At 42.3% G+C, this 11,601-nt stretch overlaps 1 protein-coding gene across 2 annotated transcripts; it reads left to right on the top strand.

Moving 5' to 3' along the window:
- Window positions 1-2,621: 2,621 nt before the first annotated feature.
- On the top strand, window positions 2,622-7,377 carry PRMT6 (protein arginine methyltransferase 6). Of its 2 annotated transcripts, XM_074381323.1 has the most exons (3): window positions 2,622-3,855; window positions 6,134-6,329; window positions 7,027-7,377. In XM_074381323.1, the coding sequence occupies exon 1, from the start codon at window positions 2,670-2,672 to the stop codon at window positions 3,795-3,797; it is 1,128 nt and encodes a 375-aa protein (XP_074237424.1). In that variant the 5' UTR covers window positions 2,622-2,669; the 3' UTR covers window positions 3,798-3,855; window positions 6,134-6,329; window positions 7,027-7,377. The 2 variants fall into 2 exon arrangements, with proteins under 2 accessions (XP_074237424.1, XP_003933425.2); XM_003933376.4 differs by having other exon boundaries at window positions 6,134-7,377.
- The last annotated feature ends 4,224 nt before the right edge of the window (window positions 7,378-11,601 follow it).

Here is an 11,601-nt window from a genome sequence, read left to right as displayed (position 1 = left end):
CTCCTGGGTTCAAGCAATTCTCCTGCATCCCCAGTAACTGGGACTACAGGCGCATGCCACCACACCCGGCTAATTTTTGTATTTTTAGTAAAGACGGGGTTTCACAGTATTGGCCAGGCTGGTCTTGAACTCCTGACCTTGTGATCCACCTACCTCAGCCTCCCAAAGTGCTGGGATTACAGGTGCAAGCCACTGCACCCAGCTCAGTATGTCTTGAGCGCAATGAAAGTTGGGAAGAGTGATGTGAGATGAGATGGGAAGTTACCTCAAGTTACTGAATTATTCCACTAACAAACATGGGAAGTTTCTTAAGAATGACATGGTCCAATGAGTTTTATAAAATATTATTCTTTCAGCTATGCAGAGTAGGGATTAGATAGGGATGAGATTAGAAGCTGAGTGATCCCTTAGGAGACTAATTTCCAGACAAGTATATATGGAAGATTAAACTAGGGTGTTTGCTGACAATAGAAATGGAGAAAAGTAGATGGATTCAAGATATATTTGGAAGTAGAACCAGTAAAACTTATATCCAGAATTTTCTTAGAAGAGATCATAAAGAAGTGAATTGAAAATTGGGTAAAGGAGTGAATGTATTTAGAACAAAAAGGTGACTTTTGAGGAAAGAAAGAATGACAAAAGTATATACTAAGTAACAATCTATCAATAAAAGTAAAGTATTAAAGTGGTCACATTTACAACTCTAATCTGATGTCCCCACTGGGCATCAATTATCTTAAAATAATATATTAAACCAAGGCAGAAAAAGAGAAGAAATGCTTCAAGGTTTTTAACCTTAAATGGTTGAGCCCAGGCTACTGAAAAAAATATATATATAATTTACCTAATTAAAATAATGAGCAATATTTAACTAAGATCATTTTAGTGAGAAATAGTTGTTCTCACTCTGGCTACCCCTTGAGAATTCCCTGGGGAGATTTTAAAAACTAGATGCCCAGGTTCCACTGGAGTGATTCTGATTTAATTGGTCTGAGGTAGACCCAGGCATAGGTATTTTTTTAAAAAGCTCCTTAGAGAATTCTAATGAGCAGCCAGGATGGAGAGTCTTGAGTTAGAAGTTGAGTAGAGCGGAGGATGCCACATCAATAAGCCTATTCTGTTACTTAAAGATTAATAGAGAAAATAGGATGAAAGAACTTTCATCCCAGACAAGGAATACAGGCCCATTGGCTACAAGGACATAATTCTAGACCACAAGAAAAAAAAAAAAAAAAAAAAAAGTCAGTTTTCTTCTGTGTGATTTTTTTTTTTTTTTTTTTAAGCTGGGAGAAAATGGTATTATGCCCACCTTGTTCATAACACAGACACTCATATAGATGCCACACATATTTTAAAATTTATTTCCATTACAAACAACAAAGAGTAACAGTTGATGGTTGACTTTAAGAAAAATAGAAGAGAAAGAGGAGAGTGTCAACATTGCCAGACAAGGAAACACAGGAAAAAATGAGTTGCATTGGAAAAGTGATCAAAAGAAATGGATTCTGTTATTTCTGAGAGAAAAAAGGCATACATACACACACATATATATACATAGCGAGAGAGAAATACACCTAGCAACGAGTTTGCTTTGATCACATGGCTCTTTAGTTTGCACTTTTCAGGATTTAACTCTTGAGTGAGCCACACAGAATTATCAGAGCAGAGTTGAAAGCCAAGTACCTGTTCTTCTAAGTATAACCAGAAACGTAATTCTTCCCCAACTGCAATGAAGATTCACTAGTGGGTGAATGGGCAATTGAAGACCAGAATTCTATTACTTGCTCTAAATCACCCAACTAATTAGTGGTCATACTGGAATCAGAACCAAGGTTTTGTACTGCTGGGTTTTTATTTTGTTACATTTGCATCCTAACGCCACTGAAAACAGAAAAGAAATGAGTAGTGCAATTTCTAAATGGCCACATCTGGAGCACTTTAAGAGCTACGATTGTCCTTGTAAGGCGGTAGTGGGTGGATGGTGCCGCCATGGTCGGTGGAATAAAACCAAGGTGAGTTAGGTTGGGCGTGGTAGCTCATGCCTGTAATCCCAACACTTTGGGATCCCGAGGAAGGTGGATTACCCGAGGTCGGGAGTGCGAGACTAGCCTGACCAACATAGAGAAATCCTGTCTCTGCTAAAAATACAAAACTAGCCGGGCGTGGTGGTGCATGCCTGTAATCCCAGCTACTCGGGAGGCTAAGGCAGGAGAATCTCTTGAACCCGGGTGCGGTGAACCGTGATCGCGCCATTGCACTCGAGCCTGGGCAACAAGAGCGAAACTCAGTTTCAAAAAACAAGCAAACAAACAAACAAAAAAAAACAAAGGTGAAGATGAGTTGAGCAGAGAAAGGTGGATTATTAGTCTCCAGTGGGCGTGTCGACTTCAGGAAGGGAGTGAAAGCAACAAAGTGATTAAGGGTGGAGGGGGAATGAAAGGATCTCAGAAGGTGGGTATGGTGGGCGGGAAAAGCGATGCCAGGACGACAGAAGAGCAGTACAAAACGGCTCCCGTGGGCAGGCACCGGAGACATTCCGGCCCTCCGGTCCGGCGACCCCGCAGGAAGTGGGAAGGACGAGAGCGCACTACAAGTCCCAGAATCCCCCGTTTCCCGGAGCCCGCGCTGTGGCGCGCTACGCACGCCGGGAGCCGGCCGAGACGGCCAAGATGTCGCAGCCCAAGAAAAGAAAGCTTGAGTCGGGGGGCGGCGGCGAAGGAGGGGAGGGAACTGAAGAGGAAGATGGCGCGGAGCGGGAGGCGGCCCTGGAGCGACCCCGGAGGACTAAGCGGGAGCGGGACCAGCTGTACTACGAGTGCTACTCGGACGTTTCGGTCCACGAGGAGATGATCGCAGACCGCGTCCGCACCGATGCCTACCGCCTGGGCATCCTGCGGAACTGGGCAGCACTGCGAGGCAAGACGGTACTGGACGTGGGAGCGGGCACCGGCATTCTGAGCATCTTCTGTGCCCAGGCCGGCGCCCGGCGCGTGTACGCGGTGGAGGCCAGCGCCATCTGGCAACAGGCCCGGGAGGTGGTGCGGTTCAACGGGCTGGAGGACCGCGTGCACGTCCTGCCGGGCCCGGTGGAGACTGTGGAGCTGCCGGAGCAGGTGGATGCCATCGTGAGCGAGTGGATGGGCTACGGACTCCTGCACGAGTCCATGCTGAGCTCCGTCCTCCACGCGCGAACCAAGTGGCTGAAGGAAGGCGGTCTTCTCCTGCCGGCCTCCGCCGAGCTCTTCATAGCCCCCGTCAGCGACCAGATGCTGGAATGGCGCCTGGGCTTCTGGAGCCAGGTGAAGCAGCACTATGGTGTGGACATGAGCTGCCTGGAGGGCTTCGCCACGCGCTGCCTCATGGGCCACTCGGAGATCGTGGTGCAGGGACTGTCCGGCGAGGACGTGCTGGCCCGGCCGCAGCGCTTTGCTCAGCTAGAGCTCTCCCGCGCTGGCCTGGAGCAGGAGCTGGAGGCCGGAGTGGGCGGGCGCTTCCGCTGCAGCTGCTATGGCGCGGCGCCCATGCACGGCTTTGCCATCTGGTTCCAGGTGACCTTCCCAGGAGGGGAGTCGGAGAAGCCCCTGGTGCTGTCCACCTCGCCTTTTCACCCGGCTACGCACTGGAAACAGGCGCTCCTCTACCTGAACGAGCCGGTGCAAGTGGAGCAAGACACGGACGTATCAGGAGAGATCACGCTGCTGCCCTCCCGGGACAACCCCCGTCGCCTGCGCGTGCTGCTGCGCTACAAAGTGGGAGACCAGGAGGAGAAGACCAAAGACTTTGCCATGGAGGACTGAGCGTTGCCTTTTCTTTCAGCTACCTCCCAAGGCAGAGAAAGGGAGATCCCACGTGCAAGTAGGGGAAATATCTGTCTCCCTTTTCCCTCATAGCCTCTGGGGAGGGAGAGTGACTTCTTTCTCCGTTTGAAGAGATTCTTCTGGTGATGTTTATTTGAAAAGTGATCCCCCTCAACAACGGATACAGCGTGCTTATTGTTGGGCTTTTAAGCCTCAACAGCATGTAGTACCAAGCACTTGTATTTCCGTATATTTTGTCTCGCAGGGGAGGGAAGGGAGAAGAACACGGATGAAAATACCAGTTTTTGAAGGGTCCATGCACATCCTTGACATCTCACACCTTATCTAAGTCTGAAGCTGGGGAGAAAGGGTTCATTTAGACTTCATAAATTTCCAATACGACTTTAGTATCTCTCCAGAGCCATATTTTCTCAGTCTGAATTAATTGCCCATTCCTAGGTGCCTGTGGGCTATGGTACTTCTTCCTCATTGTTTTCTAAGTAAACTTTACTACTCATAATGAAGGGGAAGGCTATGAGGAAGCAGTTTAAATAGCCCCATTCTCACACACACATAGGGTGCTAAAGTTGATGAACACATTAATCCATTAAGTAAAATAGTCTTTGTAAAGCATACCTAAGAAACTCAGAAGGTGCATTTAGGAGAAAGAGACCGGAAAGAGAAATAGTATGGATTTTTAAAAATCCTTGTCTCTACTATTACAACCAAATATATATATAAATATATATATACATCTCATGTATGTCACATAAATATTTTTTTAATTCTTATGAAACAAGCTGGTAGAGGAAGTTTCTGAGCCTAGCCCAAGGGTTTATTCATCACTATGGGTAAATTATTTAAACACAATTAAGGAAAATATTTTCCCAGCTAGAAGAAATGTATTCATTCTCATTTAAACTCTCTCATTTGGAGTGATCATGTGAGTTGGCCTACACTACTTAAAACTAGTGAAAGTTCCCTTTTTTCTCTCTCTCTGTTTCACGCAGCCAAATGTGAAAGTTGTGAGTTTTAGGAAAATCACTTGTAATAAAGTGTAAATCATATTATCAAATTTATTTTGCTGTTTTCCTCCTTATCCTTGTAGTAAATAAAACATTGAAATTCTCACGTTTTGTAGATGAAGTAAAAGTCTTGTGTGCTGTCTGTGAGTTATAATGCTTTTGCCTTTTTAACATTGTCAGTTCTTAAGTGTTACAACCTCTTCAGAATATAACTTCAGGACAATTCAAACTATGCTTAATGTATGGTTTTTGAGCTGCTGTATGCTAAGAAAATAGGTGTGAAAAACTGGTGTTCTGAAATAGCCTAATGCTTATTGTAATTATGAGTTTTCTGCCTTTTTATTCATCACATATTAAAGTATTAGAGTATTATAACTAATTTGCTAAAATTTGATGGTGTATAATACAACATCTTCCATCCTGGAGACATACATGTACAAAATTATCAATTTGCAAGACAATTGAGTAGCAAGCAGTACAATGATAACTTCACCATTTTGATACCAAGATAGTTAACATCTCCTGTAAAAGGTACAGTCACAGCAAGCTAGGCTTGACTTAAGCTAGAAGGGAAAAAGTAGCTCTTTCTAGGGTCTTCTATATTTTAAATCAAACATTTCTTTAGAGTTTTAGTGTGTGATTTTGAGTAGGTTTCTGGTTTGGTTTGTTTTACGAAAAAAGTTGATTTAACAGTCCCTTTACTGAGTGATAAATGAGAACATTCTTCCAAATTCTATTTTTTATATATTTTATAATTATAAATACTGTAGAGTTATCCTTACCAGTATAAGCACATAAAAGGAACTTCAGTTAAAACTTTGGGGGACTATAGTAGTAAAGGGTATGTATTCCATAGTTAAAGTAAGCTTCAGGATTTTTATTACTCCTTCCCAAAAGAAAAATGAATTATAAAAATACAGCTATTGAAGCAATTAGTCACAAGTTAGCATAATGTAATTAGACTCAAGCCAGACAGCCAATAGTAGAACTTAGGCCACTCTTTGTGACCTTGGACAAAATATTAATACTTAAACGGCTTTTTTTTCTTCCAATCTATCCTCACATGTCTATGATGTAGATACTATTTTCTCCATTTTGATATAACTCCATTTTGACTATGGAGATAACAATAGTACCTACATCATAGACATATGAGGATAGAATGAGTTAATTTATGTGACTACGTAATGTCTGGTATGTAATAAGATCGCAAGTCCTCTGGTATAATTATGGAAAAGTCATAAGCCTGGAGCACTTGGATGCATGCAAAATGTGTCAGAATAAATACTCAACATTTTGATTTTTTTACAGGTCTTGTGCAACAGTATGTGGTTGTACGTGAGGAGCAATGTATGACACTGTACACCAAATGAGCCAAAGGGAATTCAAGATCTTTGGAGTGAGGACACTTCCAGAAGGATGAAGTTGTAAGATGCATCAACATCTAGGCACTGTCCAATCTGTCGATATGGACTGGTACTGATTGCTTGGTGCCATTGCTCCACAGGTAGGAACTACCAGGCCCAAAGGAGAGGAAAACATGGTAAAGTTCTACTTGCTTCCCTCAAACAACTTACATTTATTTTGCACTGTGAAAATTTCCAAATATTTTCATAAATTCATTGGACCAATGGACATTTTATTGAGTATACAATGTAACAATTATTGTGATAAGCATTTAGGATACAAACCAATAAAACACAGTCTATTCCTTCAAGTGATATATTCATAAGATAAAATGGTAAGTACCATTAATGATAATGGGCTAAAGACAGATGGTCTTGGTATCAGAAAGGGCAAGTAACTATCTCAACTACATACCAGAAAATTATCTCAATTTACATAACAGGCACAAAATTTATACAGATACTGAAGGACTTGCCTGAGGGTACATGGCTAATTCTTGGCAGTTGAGTCTTGAACACAAGTCTTTTAATTTCTAACTCGAAACAAAAATTCACTTGTTTATTGTATTAATCTTGCCTGCTTTAATTAAAAACAGAAGTACATACCTTCTGAGTGGGTGACAACAGTTTTTATTGTTTGATGAGTGAAGGAAAGGGAAAAATCCTTAGTTTAAGGAAGTTTCATTAAAGATGTATCTCAAGGGCTCAAAGAACCACTTTCAATGTATATGATCTCACACTTGATAACTGCTAGACATTCATTGACATAAATACTCCCTATCCCCATTTTCCCAACAGTTAATCAAATGTGGCACTCTGAGTCCACCAGAAAACTGACGTCTCGACACAATAGCAAAGGTAGATAAAGTCATAGGTGCTTGGTGCTGAGGAGCAGAGGCATCTAATGAGGCTAAAAGTGGGCAGAAGGAGTTTTAAAAGGTGAGTATGAAAGACAGACACCTCCAGCAAACAACACTGGCTAACATTTTGCTTATGGCCAGCCCTGTTAGCATCTTCACACTTTGTACCACCCAATGCTGAGGAGAGACGAATCAGGCAATGAGGCTACCCTCCTCCCATATGTGCATCTTCTTATCTATTCATTTCATGAATTAATAAACATGGACACAGGGAGGGGAGCACTACACACTGGGGTCCGTTGGGGGGAAATGGGGGAGGGATGGGGGGTGGGGAGGTGGGAAGAGATAGCATGGGGAGAAATGACAGATACAGGTGAGGGGATGGAAGGCAGCAAACTGCACTGCCATGTGTGTACCTATGCAACAATCTTGCATGTTCATCACATGTACCCCAAAACCTGAAATGGAATTTTAAAAAAACATGACAAACACCAACTATACAAAATTCAAATTCCATGATAAATAAACAAATTCTACCCTCTAAGAACTAGCATATAGTATGGACAATAAAATTACCTATATCACTAATTTGCATATATTCCTTAGCCTGGAAAGACTATTAGGGCCAAGGGAAAAGTTCTCTGTGGCCCTCTAAAGTTTTACTGAGAAGTCAACTGACAAATGAAAATTAATTGGAGAAAAGGCATTCAAATTTATATAATGTGTACACACAGGATCCCTCAGAGTGAAGACCCCAAGATACATGAGAAAGTATCCTATTTTTTATTTTATTTTTGAGATAGAGTCTTGCTCTGTCCCCCAGGCTGAGTACAATGGCATAATCTTGGCTCACTGCAACCTCTGCCTCCCAGGTTCAAGCAATTCTCCTGCCTCAGCCTCCCAAGTAGCTGGGATTACAGGCACCTGACACCACACCCGGCTAATTTTTTGTATTTTTACCAGAGACAGGGTTTTACCATGTTGGCCAAGCTGGTGTTGAACTCCTGACCTTGTGATCTGCCCACCCCAACCTCCCAAAGTGATGGGGAAAGTGTCCATTTTTATGCTGAGGTTCAATAAATTATGAAGAAATATGATTGGAGAAAAAGGGTATCATCTCACGCTGACAGACTGAGTGGGAGATCCCAGCAGGGCTGGTCTGTCTAGATTCTTGGCCTCTCTGAGCATGCATTCCTTCCTTCTTGGTGTGAGGCAATACCATCTCTGGAATGGTGGTCTTAAAACCCACAGCCAAAGAAGGTAGGACACATCATTTCTTCATGAGTAGTTTATACAGAAAGACAAAGGGAAAATGAATAATGATTTTAGATTTTATGGCTGGCTTTAGGGAAAGGGGGTTCTGGTGTCTTGACCTGCCTTGGGGAAAGGTGATTCTAGTTTCTGTGGCTAGCCTAAGGGGAGAATGGGACTGAGAGGAGGGCAAGAGAAGATCAGAACAACACTTTTGCTTCTGAGGCCTTCATTTTGGGTTATTTTCTGAGTTCCAGCATCATTCCAACTAAATCTGTTGAAGCAAGGTTGAGAAGAGCTAGCCCACTTACCCTTAATCCAGAAAACTTCTCCCAATACAGAAATATTACTGATCACATAGATCATTGTTGGGGAAAAACAGCAAAGGAGAAAGGACTTACAGAGTGACTACCTCCTAGATTCGTTGTGAGTAACATATAAACAAGGAACAGCAAACTGCAGAAGGCTGCAGGAGGCCTCTGAGGAGGAAGGCCTCTCCCTGCCTCATGTTCCGGTGCAGGGTGGCCTCGGCTCTGTTACCATAAACACTGTGCTCAAGGATGTAAAACCCCTTCGTAGCACTATGATGTACCCAGACTTGTAGACTCCTTGTAAGGCCAGCATTTCATCAGCTGTACCTACATAATAAGCTAAAAATAACCATGTGTTCTTGTTTTATGAAACTCCCAAACTACCACTGTTATCAGTCCTTAAAATGACACACCAGTTCCCATTCACTAATTCAGTTCCGATTCACTAATTCAGTTCCGGCTCACTGATTCACTCTACCATCACCCTCTCTCCACCATCACTCCACCCTCCCTGTAGATCAAAGTGATTGTAATCAATAAATAGTGTGGATGATCAGAGCTCGGAGACTTTACTGTTTCCTACAGAGTAATAAAGTGCTGGCCCGCTAGTCCCACTTTCTCTCTTAATCTGTCTTTTTCTCATCCTTTGTCACCACCAAACTCGGGGTACCCACAGGTGATGTAGGGCTACCTCCCTACATTCTGCTGCCCAATGTGGGGCTCACGGATCTCTACATTCTGGCACCTAAAATATGGGGCTTATGGATTCCCTACAGATCATGATGTCTTCACACACAAGAAATTTTTCTCTGTTATTAGTTCCCAAAGTAAGTCTATGCCCTCTAAATAACTGGTTTGTTTCAGCTAATGGATACAGTATATTGGATAGATGACCCTTCTCACATTGGCTACTAGAGAGCTGAGCCAAATTTATGCTTCGCTTATGCTTTTTTTACATTACATCTGGCTCCACTTCCATACTCCAATTTTCTTTCTTGATTTATCTTCTCTCATTTATAATCAATATTACATGGTTTGTTGGAATGTGTGTAAGCTTATTCTCTTCTAAATTTTTTGGCATGAAAATATTTTCCTCCTTTTTGGAATACCTGTAGAAGCTCTGAGGATAGGGAGACCAGAAGACTCTGAGATATGTCCCCATTATTTCCTACAAAAGGTGGTGTCTCACATTGTTTATATGGATAGATAGCTGATCTGATCTCATCATTTTAGCCAAATTTACAGCATTTTAAATTTCATAGAATCAAGTGACTATGTGAAAAATCTGAGACAGGACAACAGTTTGAAGAAACTCTATAGCGCTTTCTAAGCCTAGAACAGGCCCTGATTAAAATCTGAAACACAACAGTAAGTGGAGTTACAGGCTTCCAAACCTTTTCCAAAAATGTGTCAAAATGATTTAAGTGACAAGGAAGAAGAGGATATAAGGAGACTTTCTCAAAGTAGTATACATGCTCTTAGGAAAAGATATTTAAAACAAAGAGTCGGGGAGAGATCCAAGATGGCTGATCACTAGCAGCTCGGGATTGTAGCTCCCAGTGAAAACGCAAAGAACGAGAGGACGCCATACCTTCACATGAATTCTTGTTGCTCACGCACCAGGAGATTCCCAGCGGAGGAGCCCCACAGGTCGCCAGCGTGACTCTTGTGACCGGCGAGGCGGTTTTGCCGGCGCCTCAGAGCGTCGGCTCTCGGTGCAGTCAGAAAAGCACCATCAATCGTAACGCCGCTGATTTAGTTGGTGCAGTGGGTTGCTCAGATTTCGGCGCTGAGAATCAATAAGTTGGACGTCCACTCAGAAACCCAATTACAAAGACGGTAATTATAAAGACCACAGATGGATAAATCTACAACGAAGGGAAGAAAACAGCCAAAAAAGGCTGAGAATACCCAAGATCAGAACGCCTCTCCCTCAGCAGGGGATCCCAGTTCCTCATCAGCAACGAAACAAGGCTTGATGGAGAACGAGTGTGTTCCAATTACAGAAGCAGGCTTCAAAACGTGGATAATAAGAAACCTCTGTGAATTAAAAGAACTTGTTATAACACAATCTAAAGAAACTAAGAACTTTGAAAAAAGGTTTGACGAAATGTCAACAAGAATACAAAATTTAGAGAGGAAAATAAGTGAATTGATGGAGCTGAAAAACACAATACGAGAACTACGTGAAGTATGCACAAGTTTTACCAGCCGAATTGATCAAGCAGAAGAAAGGATATCAGAGGTCGAAGACCAACTTAATGAAATAAAACTAGAAGACAAGATTAGAGAAAAAAGGATAAAAAGGAATGAGCAAAGTCTCCAAGAAATATGGGACTATGTGAAAAGACCTAATCTACGCTTGGTAGGTGTACCTGAAAGTGACGAAGAGAATGAATCCAAGCTGGAAAATATGCTTCAGTATATTATTCGAGAAAATTTTCCCAACTTAGTAAGGCAGGATAATATTCAACTCCAGGTAATACAGAGAACACCACAAAGATATTCCTCAAGAAGAGCAACTCCAAGGCACATAATCGTCAGATTCACCAGGGTTGAAATGAAGGAGAAAATACTAAGGGCAGCCAGAGAGAAAGGTCAGGTTACCCACAAAGGGAAGCCTATTAGACTTACAGCAGATTTCTCAGCAGAAACCCTACAAGCCAGAAGAGAGTGGGGACCAATATTCAACATCCTTAAAGAAAAGAATTTTCAACCAAGAATTTCACATCCAGCCAAACTAAGCTTCATAAGTGAAGGAAAAATAAAGTTTTTTGTGAACAAGCAAGCACTCAGAGAATTCATCACCACCAGGCCTGCTTTACAAGAGCTTCTGAAAGAACCACTACACATAGAAAGGAACAAACAGTATCAGCCTTTCTAAAAAATACCAAAAAGTAAAGAACATTAATATAATGAAGAATTTATATCAACTAATGGGCAAATGGCAG

The sequence above is a fragment of the Saimiri boliviensis genome, chromosome 11, assembly GCF_048565385.1.
Source record: "Saimiri boliviensis isolate mSaiBol1 chromosome 11, mSaiBol1.pri, whole genome shotgun sequence".
NCBI classification, from domain to species: Eukaryota; Metazoa; Chordata; class Mammalia; order Primates; family Cebidae; genus Saimiri; species Saimiri boliviensis.
This window is presented reverse-complemented; position numbering and strand designations above follow the sequence as displayed.